This window comes from Chenopodium album, chromosome 23, assembly GCF_948465745.1.
Source record: "Chenopodium album chromosome 23, dcCheAlbu1.1, whole genome shotgun sequence".
Lineage (NCBI taxonomy): Eukaryota > Viridiplantae > Streptophyta > Magnoliopsida > Caryophyllales > Amaranthaceae > Chenopodium > Chenopodium album.
This window is the reverse complement of record NC_137856.1, coordinates 5,209,097-5,223,953: the sequence shown is the minus strand read 5'-3', so window position 1 is coordinate 5,223,953 and position 14,857 is coordinate 5,209,097. Positions and strand designations below refer to the sequence as shown.

The following is a 14,857-nucleotide window of genomic DNA, read 5'->3' as shown; positions in this document are numbered from 1 at the left end:
ATGCAGTCTGAGGTTGCATTATACTGGACTACAGAACAGTCTCAAATCTACTTCAGTATTATTTGAAGTGAATCATTTAAATCTAAGGTTTCTCAAGGACAATATGTATGCACTATGCAGTTCAATGAAAGGAGCTGCATACGTCTCACCTCGTTGATTTCGATCTAGACCCAATGCTTAGAATATTGTAAAATCTAAATCAATGCCTTGAAACTACTACATACTCCGTATTAGAAAATTTAATCATACAATTATGAAGCGGATTATACAGAATGGCAAAATAAAACTCATTCCTGCCAAAAACTAGTGATATTATGTAATCATTCAAGCAAATGCTTAAAAATCGCATCTCATAATCAATCTTTGCTTGATTGCATTTGCATAGACCAAATCTATTTCTCCTTAACCTCTTGAAGCATTTCAATAACTTTTTTCATCTTGGGTCTTTTGGCGGGCGTGGTATCTGTGCACTGCAATGCAACCTTCAAAGCTGCAAGCATTTCTTTTCTCCAAGCAAATGAAACTGTGCTAAGCCTTGCATCGAGTATCTGCTCTGGAGTTTCCCCCCTCATCGGAGCACTTTGAACCCACTTCACTAAATCTGCTCCCTCGCCAAATGCCTCCTCGACAGGTAGATGTGTTGTAAGAATTTCAAGCAAGATAACACCATAGCTGTACACATTTCCTGGTGCAGTAACTTGCATTGTGTATGCATATTCTGGTCACCAAAGCAAGAGTTTCTTCAGCAAGTTAGCATCAAGAGTGCTCATAATATTAGTAATACACTACACGGAGTAAAGATAGAAAAGAAATTTCGAATGTCAGAACAGACCTGGGGGAATATAACCAAATGAGCCGGCGACTGCACTGATACTTGCAGTACCTCTGGATGGATCAAGAAGCTTTGAAATCTCGATCTCAGCAACTCGAGGACTCATATTTGCATCTAAAAGTATATTACCAGAAGAGATATCAAGGTGAATAACAGCCACACTGTGAAGAAATGCCAACCCTTCTGCTATTCCAATGGCAATGGAAAGCCTAGTAGGCCAGTCGGGTTCATACTCAGGTTTCTTTGTATTTTCATGAAGAAGTTGAAACAAGGTCCCATTGCTCATGTATTCATGCAACAAAAGGGCAACATCCTCATAAATTACAAAACCGAGGGGTCTCATCAGATGATCATGGTTTAGTCTTCCCAACCTTTCAAGCTCCCTTATCATCTTGTTCTGGTGGTGAATTATGGTCTTGTCCACCGATTTAAGACTTCTTACCAAGAGAATGATTCCTGAGGGCATGGTCGCCTTGTAAACTGTGCTAAAAGTCCCGCTGCTAAGCTTGTTTGTGTCCTTGAAAGTTGCCTTAACAACAGCATCAAAATCTATAGCTTGCCTGAAATTTTCAACAAAGATATTGCCTGCAGTTATCAGTGGTTTGCTAGTAGCACTATCATCCACAACGCCTATGTCTTTGGCTGAATTTTCTTGTTTTTCTCGCATCATGAACAGCAGAACCACCACGGCAACAGAAATGAAGACTGCCAATCCAGAACCAATAACAGCTAATACGATCCTGTAAGATATCTTGTGAGTATAGTTATCCTGATCATCTCCATTGTCACAAGATGAAGTCAATGGCTGACCACATAGAGCCTTATTTCCTGAGAAGCTAGAATTTAGGCTTTTCTGAAATGGTACAAAAGCAGGTATAGGGCCACTGAGCAAATTGTTCGAGAAATTAACTTCTATCAAACTAAGCATGCCTTTGAGTGCTGATGGGATTGCACCAGACAGTCGATTGTTGGATACATCCAATGAAACCAACTTGTCGAGCTTCCCTAACTCCGGTGGTAGAGGTCCATGGAGATGATTGAAGCTCAAATTCAGCGATATCTGCAAATTTTTCAGGCGACCAATATCAGGAGGAATTGTGCCAGTTAGATAATTAGTAGCAAGCTGCAAATCCAGTAATTTAACACAATTCCCAATCTCATGAGGTATTTCTCCTCTCATAGAATTTTGACTCAACAACAAGAATTGCAATCTAGAGGTGTTGCATAAGTCAGCAGGAATGGTGCCATTGAATTTGTTGTTGCTAAGATCAAGCTTGTTAAGATTTCTGTTACGAAGAATTGACTCCGGTATATCCCCAAACAGACTATTTTCTGAAACTATCAATTCCTGCAGATTACTGAGCTGTCCTAGTTCAGGAGGAATGATGCCAGTAAACCCATTTGAGGCCAAATTCAAAAGAGTGAGGTTCGAGCAACGAGCAAATTCCACAACAATCTCCCCTGAAAGATTGTTATTATTAGCCTCAAAATATGTAAGGCTAGATATATTCCCAACAGATTTTGGAATACTGCCTATAAGATTATTGTTCCCAACTCGAATGCTCGAAAGGTTGTCACAGCTCCCAATCAATTCAGGAATTGTTCCTGTCAACCTGTTCTGAGTAAGCACTAAAAACTCCAACTTCCCCTTAGCAAACAGTCCCTCTGGTATAGACCCATCAAGCGAATTCGAGTGAAGGTTTAACAACTCGAGTTCAGAAACCGAACCCAAACTGTCAGGAATTTCACCACCCAAATCATTCTCATAAGCAGCAAAAACTCTAAGATTAGTTAAATTCCCAACCCATTTCGGAATCGAACCATTCAACTTGTTACCAGATACCTGAAAATCCTGCAATTCTACTAATGCTGCAAGTTCATCAGGTATCCCACCAACAAGAACATTGTAAGAAAGGTTCAATGCTTTAAGATTCTGAAGTTTTCCAAACTCAATAGGAATTGAACCCACAAATTTATTAGTAGACAAATCAAGAAACTCAAGCTCAGCTAAACTACCAAAAACAGTAGGAATTGGCCCAGAAAAATAGTTATTTGACAGGTCTAACCATTTCAATGCTTTGAGGTCAGAAATTAGAGTAACATTACCTCTAAGCCAACGGCTAGAAAGATCAAGAACTTCAACAGTTTGATTTGAACTACAAACAATACCTCTCCAATTGCAATAATCTGAACTATTAACACCCCAACCTGGTACCCCAATTTCTTCATTTAATGCAAACATTGTAGTTTGATCAGGGAGCTCAGACCTTACTATTGTTAGAAACACAACAATGAGCAAAATTGAGAAAAACAATCTTGGAATTTTCACAAATTTTGAGTTTTCTCTTTGAATTGAGCACATTTTTACCCTCTTTTTTGTACTTTTGCTCTCTAAATTCAGTTTAGCTTTCCAGAATTAGAAAGTACAAATGTGGGTATGAAATGTAACACCCAGAAAATCAAACAAAATCTAATACAAAATTATCAAAAACCCAGATGGAAATTTTCATTTTTTGGAGGAACCCATGTAAGAACAAGTGGAAATTGTCAGTGAAAAGTTGCAAAATGTTCAAACAACCAGATGAAAAGATTTCATTTTTAAGACACAATGTGGCTATGAAACTGAATACTCAAAACAGCAAACCCAGATGAAAATTCTCATTTTTGGAGAACCCCATGAAAGAAACTTTCAAAATTATGAACAAAAAAAAATCAGATTAAAAAAAAAAAACTCCATTAAAGTAGAGCTGAAAGTGAAAATGTGCACATATGTGTGTTTGAAAAAAGGAAAACTGAAAGTGGAACTTTTGAAGAAAGCAAAATCAAAGGAGAAATTGGGGCAATAGTAACATAAAAGGGCGGTTTAATTTAATTTGTTTTTTGTTGGTTATGAAATGAAATAAAAGGAAAGAGACACATTGATTGCAAAGGACCAAAACAGGTAATGTAATGAAATGTAATGTAACTTTATGGAAAAGAAAGGAGGGAAAAGGGAAGGAAGAAGGTGAAAGTTGAAAGAATGAAAGAAGCATACAAGATTATGTATTCACTAATTTCACGGACCAGGTGTTTTCCCTTTGTCCTACGCTCACTGTCACTTCTTGGTTTTTTTGTTAGGGGCAGGCAACCTTAGCATTGATTAGGCTTCCTTCATCTAGCCGTATAGGGTTTATGTGTTTTACATGCACATAGGAGGGCATTTTGGGATTTTTATTATTTATTTTCTGTCTTTTAATAATAGGAGTGTAATGTAGTGGTACTTTTTACCATCAAATTTTGCACCACCTCTTCTTCTCATGTTTCCATTATTTACATAAATGTCATCCTATTTGTTTTATTGGCACATAGGGCATAGGCCATGTACTTCCTTCGTTTTTGAATACTAGTATTTGATACACGCGTTCTTATGAGTTGACGACATGAATCACATGATTTTAAAAATATGTGAGCAAAGAGAATGAAGTGAGTTGTTTAGGACGTAGTACAAATAATTTTATTATGAGAGATACAGGGTTGATATTAAAATAAAAAAATAAAAAAAAAACTTTACTAATTAGTGTGTTCTCTCCTCACCCAAATTTGAAATATAGAAACTTGTAAATTGCAAATGAAGCTCAAATAGAGTGTTTTCTCTTTGGCCAAATTTACTATCGAAACATATTGCAAAATTAAATAGTCAATTTTAATATCAAAGTTAGTGATTATAGAATTATTAATTTGTACATATTTTTTTGTATGCGGCTTGAATTGCTTTACCGTGCGACAAGGGTTTCTCGATCAGAGGTTACTCGAGTTGACGGGGTTACTCAAATTGCCCGATAAGGGATCACTTGAGTTACTCCTGACCGAGTAACCCATCAAGTAACCCCTCACCGAGTAACCCCTCAAGTAATCCATGACCGAACCCCTCGAGAAACCCCTGAGCGAGTAACCCCTCTAAGTAAACCCTGACTGAGTAACCCCTGGCTGAACCCTCAAGTAACCCCTGGCTAAACCCTTAAGTAACTCCTTAAGTAACCCTTGAACAATTTACTTGAGTAACCCCTGACAGAACTCCTTAAATAACTTCTAACCGAGTAACTTGAGTAACCCCTTGCTGAGTAACTCGAGTAACCCATGACCAAGTAACCCTTCGAGTAATCGTCCCTTATCCGGTAACTCGAGTAACCCTTGACTGAGTGAACCCCTCGAGTAACTCCTGTCCGAACCCCTCAAGTAACCCCTAACTGAGTAACTTGAGTAAGACCTGACTGAATAAGAGCCTGTTCACTTCATCTTAATTTCAGTTCAGTTCAGCTCCAATCAGTTCAGTTTATTTCAGCTCTAATCAATTCAGTTCAGTTCAACTCCTAATTTTCCTCGCTCTCTCAAAAATATTCATTTCAGCTTTATTCAATTCAGTTCAGTTCAATTCAGCTCCTAATTTCCCTCTCTCATAAAATATTTATTTCAGCTCTATTCATTTCAATTCAGTTCAGCTCCGGCCAATCAGTTCAGTTCAGCTCAATTCAGTAAATGTAAACAGGCCCTAACTCGGGTAACCCCTGCCACAATTTTTACGTAAATAATATTACATTATTTAATTATTGTTTTACCGAACACCAATTACATGTTGTTGAGGTTAGGGTTCATTTTTAAGGGAAAAAAAAGCTTCAAATTCTTTTGAACTAACTATTCAAATATATAAACAAATGTGTTATGACTTAGGGCCTGTTCTGATTTATTGAATTGAGTTGAACTGAACTGAACTTAACATAACTTAACTTATTGGAGTTAAACTAAATTGAACTGAACTAAGCTAAATATTCTATGAGAGAACGAAATTAAGAATTGAACTGAACTTATTGGAGTTAAACTAACCTGAACTGAAAATAAGCTGAAGAGAACATACCCTTATATGACTGACTTTAGACTTTTTTTATAACTTATTTTTTGTTCAAATAGTTATATTTTACCTTATTTTTGCTTTTTATTCAAGAAAAATATAGTAAGGTCAAATAAATTAAGGTTAAGGAAAATATAGGTAAAAAGAATGTATTATCAGTTAACCCGGTTTTGATGTTATATGTCTAATTTGTTGCAGCAATAGGCTCCACACCTATTAATCAATGCATGTCTTGTGTCGATCATATTTAAAATTTTTAAGAAACTTAGATTCTAGAACTCAGCAAACTATTTGTAGATTGGGATGGATTCTTCCTCATCTTGTTTAATGTCAAAAAAAGCATTCACTTCAATTTTAATATTTTTTTTTTCTAATATTAGGCTAAAAACATGGATTATAAGGCATATAATTAAGTTATAACCTTCAATTTTTTATTTATTATTTTTACTTTCTAGGTCTAAAAGGAGAGGTCATCGAGATGTTTTCCGTGGACCCCATGAAACCTCGATAGGTCATTTTGGTAGTTAGAACCATCAACTTTGCCTCTAAATAATCAATTTAGTCGTTTATATAAACACACCTCCCTTAATCAAATCAATTTAGTCGTCTATTTCGGGCATGTTCTCTTCAGCTTAATTTCAATCCAGTCCAGTTCAGCTCTAATCAGTTCAGTTCAGCTCCAATCAGTTCAGTTCCTAATTTCCTTCTCTCATAAACAATTATTCAGTTCAGCTTAGTCCGGTTAAGTTCATCTCATGTCGGTTCAGTGCACTTCAGTAAATTAGAACAGACCCTTCTTTTAAGTTATTATATGTGTGTGTGTGTGTGTGTGTGTGTGTGTGTGTGTGTGTGTGTGTGTGTGTATATATATATATGGCTCCAAACAATATTATATGACCTCAATATGCATTCCCCTATCATCTTGAAATAGTTCGATACTAGGTCCTAAAACCTTCAAATTAAAATTGGTTAGAAAGCATGGATTATAATCTTCTGTTTTAGATAATTTTTGGACACAATAATAAAAAAAATAAAAACTAAATAATTAGAAGTATTACCCATGGACCTCTCTACATCCCGGGAGGCAATTTGGGTAGTTCGAACCGTCCACTTTTTCTTTAAACTCTCAATTTAATTATTTACGTATACACTTTCTCTCATTCCCTCAAAGACACCACAAGTATTATGTGACTTGATGATGGTCAAATAGTTTTCAAACAACATTACATGTCTCCAGGATATGTCCACTACGATCTTGTGAGTTTTCAACACCGGGTTTCGAAATTTTCAAAATTGGTTCAGTTTCGTGTATGATACACTTATATAGCCTTCAAATTTGCTTTTGAATAACATTTTTAGATTTGGAAAAATTACAGATGCTTCATGCTAAAAAAAAACAATTTCGAAGTGATATTTTGACTTACTAAAGGTTTTTAACTAAAAATAGATAGCATCAAGTGCACGCATATATTCAAAGTTTTACAATAAGGTTCATCTACATTAGAACCATTATTTGGTTTAAAAGAAAAAAAAAAATTGTTTGGATATGAAGGAATATTTTTCCCCTTTAATTCTTTATTCTATAAACATGAAGATGAGCAAGATATTAATTTTTTACTAGACAAAAGTATAGAATGTATTCTAGTTAAACTATACAAAAGGAAATTAGGTGACTAACCCTAATTTAATTTATTTTTATTAATATAAGAACTATATAAGATCCATCCCTTTTGGCTTGACTGCGAATTATGATTATAGGAACGTTAAAAAAAATCTGTTACTAATGATGTTACCCATAACACATGACATTGGCAATAATTTGACTCATTAATAACATTTTAAGAGCTACCAATCTTTGCTTTCTTCATCATTTGATTGACTATTATCTTCCATTGTTCTCTTTTCTGAAACCAGTACCCAACCCGACCCCACCAAAATTATTTAAAAATTAAAAGAAAATAAATTAATAATAAAAAGAAAATAAGAAAGAGAAAAAATGTTAAGGCATGCAACTATATATGCAAGGTAGAAATCTATATAATATACTTTTAAAAAAAAAAAAAAATCCGTACAAATTATTTTATTGTTTAATTAGTAAATTAGTAGACAAACTAGAATCACATCGCCTATAACTTTTGACTTTGGTTGAAACAAAATCATGTTATTGTTTGGTTGGTCACACAAGAGGTACGGAATGTCAATATTTATACATAAAAACAACCACATTCTTGTCAAATACATAATGATGAGATGATCTTGTGAGTAATTTTTAAACATGCATGCCATTTTTATAAACTTTATTTATATAGCTTGCATAGTTGCATTGTACATTTGTACGTAGTATTTTTCTTAATAAATTGAAATTTTAATGCGACAAGGGTAGGTAATATATTATATATTTCAATAATACAATTCATCTTGTGGCAAGGTCGGTAGATTAAGGTAATTTTCTTTCATGTTTCAAAAAAAGAAAAAAAAAAAGAAAAGGTAATTTTCTTTCAAGTAGTGTAAGTGGTATTGGCATGAGACAAATATAGTAGTAGATCCTTATCAAATAAGAAAATGTTGATACTCCGTATTATTTATGAAATGGATGAAAAAGAAAAGATTGCGATCATTACAAAACGGATGGAGGAAATATATTGTATCCTATAAAATATCAATTATATTTTTTCACACTATAAATACTCTATATACCGTTCGTATATGAGTTCATTATTTGGGTTGCTACCCAATTACCCATGCATATATTGTTACACCTGCTAATGTAATATAAATTTTAAGGTACAAGGCCAACCTAAGGTAAACTCTTAATCAATTTTGGAATAACTTTTAACCAACCTAATTTAGGGAATGTTATTCGTTATTATAAATTACAAGGTAATCTAGCTTTTAGGGATACTGTGGTTATTTTTATGCTTTATGAGTCATTTTTACGAGGTCACATTTTTGTAAAGACCAAATAACTAACTTTTATTTTGTCAAGATAACTACGGATCATTTTAGGGTAACATTAATTTCTATGTACATTATTTATGGTATAAGTACATTTTTTTTCAACTTTGTGTTTCTAATTTAATTTGTTGTCTAGGTTTTTAATCTTTATTTATTTATTTTTTTTTTATTTTTATTTATTTATTTTTTTTTAAAGGCACTGGTGTGTATTAAATTATTAATCCATATTTTTCCTGAAAACAATTTTATCCAAATTTGACACAACCACATGCTCTGGGCCTTGTTAGATTCCCACAATCGTGTATCACTTCAGTACTAGGAGTCTAGGAGTAGCAGATTTGCAAAACTGTAGAATAAATACAAATATATACAGGTATTATAAATTATAATTATAATTTTTCTCTACTTCTTCCCTTTGATTTGGTATCTATTTTCTAATTATCTATTGGCTTGATGGGAATGTTTCGTCTTAACTCTCATGTCCTCTAGTTCTAGTTTAATCATACTAATAATAAATCATTTTGAAAAGAACGAGGGAAAAAAGTAAATCGGTAGTCTATATTTTGGTAAGTTATAATTAAGGTCATTTCATGAATTGAATCGAGATATTGAAGTGAGGCCCTGTTCTTTTAAATTAAGCTGATTGACTGAACTAGAACAATGAATTGAGCTGAGGCGAACTGAAAATAAGTCCAAAAAAACAAGGTTTGAGGCATAATACATTTTCAATCCCTTGTCAAAATAGGTGGAAAACTCAAACAAACCTAAATATGATAGTTCCTTAAAACGATTGATCGAAAAGGTTTAGATTTTTGAAGTAAAAAAAACCGTTGAAAGCATAATTGATTATCTTGATGCTATTATCATTGAGAATTAATCGTCATCCAACATGGTCTGTGACACAAACAAATGGAGATAGATTCCAAATCATGTCTTAGCGCTAGGCCCGGCAAGCTTCCCTTTCATTAACACTCAATACCATATATAAAGATCAACCGAACTAAAAATTTTAACGAATAGTTAAAGCTTCAGAATTGATTGTTGATTTTATACTCTATCATTTACATACGTATTAGAATAGTCGTATAATTTAAGAAAAAATCATACATGATAGCTCAAATCTTAACAATAAATGCATTAACTTTGTAATTAGTGTATTTAAATTTAAACTACATGCATGCAATTAAGCAAATAAAGTATGCCCTAACTTAAACAAATAATTATCTTCTTTGCAAAGAAACACCTAGTCTTTAAGTCTTAGTAGTACATTAAAAATTAAAAAATAAAAAAAAAATAAAATCAATCAATGAGGAATAATTTTACGGGTTCTCTGCTACATGCCTAGGAATGCTCCTTGCCTGAATGGCTACACTAGGATCAAAACCAAAAATGTCATATTCTTTGTTGGTAGACCATCTTCTGTCTTTGGCTGTGATTGAGAAACAATTTTTTTTGTACACCGAATATAAAGAAATGAAAATTTGAAAACTAAGCTTAAATTAGCTTGTCTCTAACTAATGTAGGACCAACTTAATTAACTCATATTAATCATGAAATTATAATAAAAAGAACTCCTGAAGTAAAGAAATTAAGCTTGGGGGAGTGATGACTTTAGCCATAATTTGCTATGAAGTCCGCAATTATGCCTCTCGGTTATAAATATATAAATGGTGGATTTGAAAGAAATCAAATCGAAAAAAGAGAATGCGTGACTCTAGACATCTGCAAATCCGCAATATTGCATTGAAATGACTAATAAGAGCCTGTTCTCTTTTGCTTATTTTCAGTTTAGTTTAGTTTAGATCCAATAAGTTCAGTTCAGTTCAATTCTTATCTTTATTTCCTTCTCTCATAAAATATCTCAAACCAATTTAGTTTAGTTTAGTTTGGCTCAGTTCAGTCAAGCAGAATAGGCCCTAAGTGAACTATTGAATGATGTTCAGTGTAAATTAAAAATACAAAGATTGTTTCTTTTCTCTATTACTCCATAGGTGTTTAAGACCAAACTAGAAAATTAACCCTTTAATATCTTCGCAAAGTGTTAAAATCTCTGCAAGAATGATGCTGGAGGTGAAGCCTATACATAAACGGTAATTTTTATTATTTTGTAAACAAAATTAAATTCTAATCTCTTTGTTTAATTAATTGGGGGTCCTTCATATATAATTTTCAATGTCCAATCAATTAATTGATTTTGATTTACTGAAAATGCAGTACTTGTATTACAATTTACAATATATACATGCAATAATGCAATATTATATGTCAAGCAAGCATAGTATTATAGGTGGACACAAACAAAGAAACAAAAAAGGGCTTGAAAAACTTTAAATTAATTGATCATTTGTTAGGTTAGAGAATAAATAGATGCTAAGATTGACCTACCTAGGCAAAATGTAAACATCTTTAGGCACAAACAAACATATATTACAAAGTATATTTTTCCAATTATCTAGTACGAAGAGCAACATAAAAAAACAGATCCGAATCAAAATCTTTTTCTTTCTTTATTTATTATCTTTTTCTTATTTATAACTTTCTTAGGGATGGACTTGACACCACTTGGAAGTACCCCTCAACCAATACCATGTGCAAGAGCCATGGTGCAAACAAGCCCCACTTTTCAAAAGAGATTGCCACACCCTTCAAACAAATTAATGAAAATTATTATTAATGGTGATGGTATATTCTCCTTCTTCCATCCCTTAAAAATTGCTCCATTCCGACTTTTCAATGTCTATAAAATACGTCTTAAATTTACATTTTATTGTCAGTTTTGTACAATTCAACAAGGTTTCACATCAATTTAATACTGAGTAATAATTAGATATTAGTAGATAATATATGGTCAAAGATCTTAAACTACCAAATAGATTCTATAGGCAATTTTTTAAAAATGGAGGGAGTACTTATATCTATCTCCTAAAATCATGTACGCTTGATCTCCTAATATTATGTTGTTTAAACTTATTATAGTATGCACATAACTTGATTTTTCATAATTATTATATTAGTGACGTGGACTGAACTTGTTTCACTCTTTTTTTTTTTTTTTTTTTTTTTTCTAAATATATATAAATAAATCAATGAAAATAAGGTGGAAATAACATAAAAATTAGTTAGTTATTGTACTCTTTGTATAAATAATATAAGAGTATTTCATTGTCCAAATTCTTTATAATGAAATAAGAATAAGATATGATTCTATTCATTCTACAAGACCACTCGTTATAATAGGTGTTTATTAAATTTAAGTATTGACATATTGAGACCGATCATAAATTGCAAATTATTCCTATTTTTGACCAATCATAATTTGTAATTAAATTATTCTTATTTTATACATAGTACAACAATTTTCTCAATAGTTTACATGACTATTAATTCCAAACAGATGCCGGTATATAAAAGAGGTGGAAAAGGTAAAGGGGTTTGTGGGGGATGGGGGGAAAGGCAGATAGCATTACAGTGTGGGAATCTAATAGAGAATTGATTGAGAAAGAAGCTTTAGCTTTTAGCAGACATGCATCATGACCTTTGTATCATCATTTGTCTCTCCTATTTGGGGCATCATTTTCTCCATCCCTTTCATTCTTGTTGGATCATGCTCATTTCATGTTCATCCCAACTTGGGGTATGAAATTAATTGGATTCCCATGTAATTAATTAATTATTTGAAAGCATAAATGGGATATGAAATCTTGTTCATTTAAATTGGCATTTTACTGCTCAAAATTTATACTGGCACAGTACAATTTGTATAATGAAAATTGCATGTAAGGTGCACATATACCATGGTAACATTACCTAGAGAGTTACTATGTACCTATAAGGGCGTATTTGTTCACCTTATTTTCACTTATTTAAGGTGTAATAAGTTCAAATAAGTTCAGATAAGTTTGGTTTAGGAAAAAATAAGTTAAATTCAAGAATAATAAGTTCTGATAAGGGTTACCCAAGTTCAAATAACAACTAAAATAAGTTTTAATAAGCTCTGATAAATCCAGATAAATTTAGTTAGGTTCCAATAGGTTCAGTTAAGTTTAGATTAGTGAAAATCAAGTGTAACAACTTTAATAATTCAACTCTTATGTATTGCTAAGGCAAATAGTTAAAGCATGTTGAGATTATTGACATTAGTATGCAGTTAATCATGCATTATGTTGAGATCAAGGGGAAAAAAAATTCTTTTCAAAAAGTAACTAGTTAATATAAGCAGTTAAGCACATACTTTTAATAGAAAAGGAGGACAAAGTTTGATAATGGAGAAAAAAATCATTTAAAAGACAAGATTCTAAACAAGCACAGCATTTTGACACCCAAAAAAAAAAAAAAAAAAAAAAAAAAAAAAAAAAAAAAAACATTAAAGGATAGACAGGGTTTGTTTGACACCATTTTTGATTTTCAGATTGATGTTTTTTTACAAACTACAAACCAAAAATAGGAAATAAGAAAAAGGTGTTTCCATTTTTCTATTGTCAGTTTTTAAAATTATTATGATTTTAAGTTTAAATAAAAACCAAAAAATAGAAACCATAACACTGCCAAATGAGCCCTAATTAGATTCTGATTAGCATTGTTTTAAAAAAAATAAATAAAAAAATAATTCTTATTAGCATGGGGTCCTTAATGAAAGTGAACCTGAATTGTGTTTCGACATGGGTTTAGAACTTTTAGTTTTATAGGTTTGTTCTTGGTAATGTTGGGCCTTATTGGAGAAAGAAATTTAAAAACTAATGGGTTATTTGGGCCAAGAAACAATTAGGCCAAATTGAAAGCAGGCTTCAGATCTTAGATCAAGGCCTTTTCCTAATGGATTTTAGACCGTGCTTTTCAGTCTACGAGTCCAGGAATTTTTTTTGGTCCAGCTTGATAATGTTAGAATTTAGATAAGTGAACACCCCTTGTTGTATAAAAATTACCGTTTCATTACTAAATGATATTTTGAAAATACATATAGACGATCCATATAGGAGCACGTTAGTTAATTACATTAGGGCGGGAGACACATCGGACAATATGATCTATGGTGGATGATAAGAATATGTATGTTATAGAATTTTCCGGCATAAGTTATGGCACCTAAAAAGGGAGGAAGTCGACCAAGTCATAGAATGAAAGTGCTATGTATATTAGTGCACATGCATGTACTAATAGAGTATTACCAAGTAGTTAACTTGAAATAATTTTTTTAGAGGGATAATGCGTAGCTAAATAATGGTATCGTAGACTTTGATTTCATAATTTGCAAATGTTGAGTACAAATTCATTCAGTTAATATGTCGATAAATAATTCATAACGTTATTTGGATTACTACTATGTACTTCCTCCGTTTCTATTTAGTTGACGGGTTTGATTTAGGCACATATATTAAGGAGAGGAGAGAGAGTGATAGAAAATGAAAAAGCAAGTGGGGTATCTTGTAAATGCAAGGTAAAAAATTTACCCAAAAAGGAAATGTGTCAACTAAAAAGAAACTTCCTAAAAAGAAATACGTGTCAGTTAAAAAGAACCGGAGGTAGTATATAAATATATGTGACCCATGGTGCACACTACTTCCAGATATATTGTCTGCTACGTACTTCATTTGAGTTATTGGATATGTATTTGACTATTTATTTGGTATTGCAATTTGCAAATGATCAAAGTCATCTCTTAAGAGGAGACTTGATCAATCGGGTCACGTGCAAATCAATCTACACGAATTCGAATTTTTACGCATAACACAAAGTCACAAAGTACATAATAAATTAGCTTATACGGAGTAATACTTAAGAGAAAACTATCTTAGGGTTTGTTCTCTTCAACTTATTTTCAGTTCAATTCCGTTCAGCTTCAATAAGTTTAGTTCAGTTATAAATTTCCTTCTCAGGGCTTCTCTCATAAAATTTTCAGTTCAGTTTATTTCACTTCCAATAAATTCATTTCAGTTCAGCCCAACTTAGTTCAGTCAATCAGAACAGGCACTTATTTTTTTAATTATGTACCTTTCCTTTTCATAATTTATAACGGGAAATCCTTCTCACGAGTTAAAATTCAACATCAACAAGCATATTAAATGTTAAAAACTACTTTGTATATAATATGAGTACGAAGTATTATATATACTACATAAATAGTGTTAGTCTCATTATATATCCAATTAATTGCACATTTTGGGCTCCTCTCTTCCTCTCGAAAAGCA

At 32.4% G+C, this 14,857-nt stretch overlaps 1 protein-coding gene across 1 annotated transcript; it reads right to left on the bottom strand.

Annotated features, from left to right (window-relative positions):
* Window positions 1-165: 165 nt before the first annotated feature.
* LOC145608101 (leucine-rich repeat receptor-like tyrosine-protein kinase PXC3) lies at window positions 166-3,676 on the bottom strand. The gene is made up of 2 exons (XM_081663703.1): window positions 833-3,676; window positions 166-718 (listed from the first exon to the last, which is right to left on the bottom strand). Exons 1-2 carry the CDS (start codon window positions 3,192-3,194, stop codon window positions 393-395), a joined length of 2,688 nt encoding a protein of 895 aa, XP_081519829.1. The 5' UTR covers window positions 3,195-3,676; the 3' UTR covers window positions 166-392.
* Between the last annotated feature and the right edge of the window lie 11,181 nt (window positions 3,677-14,857).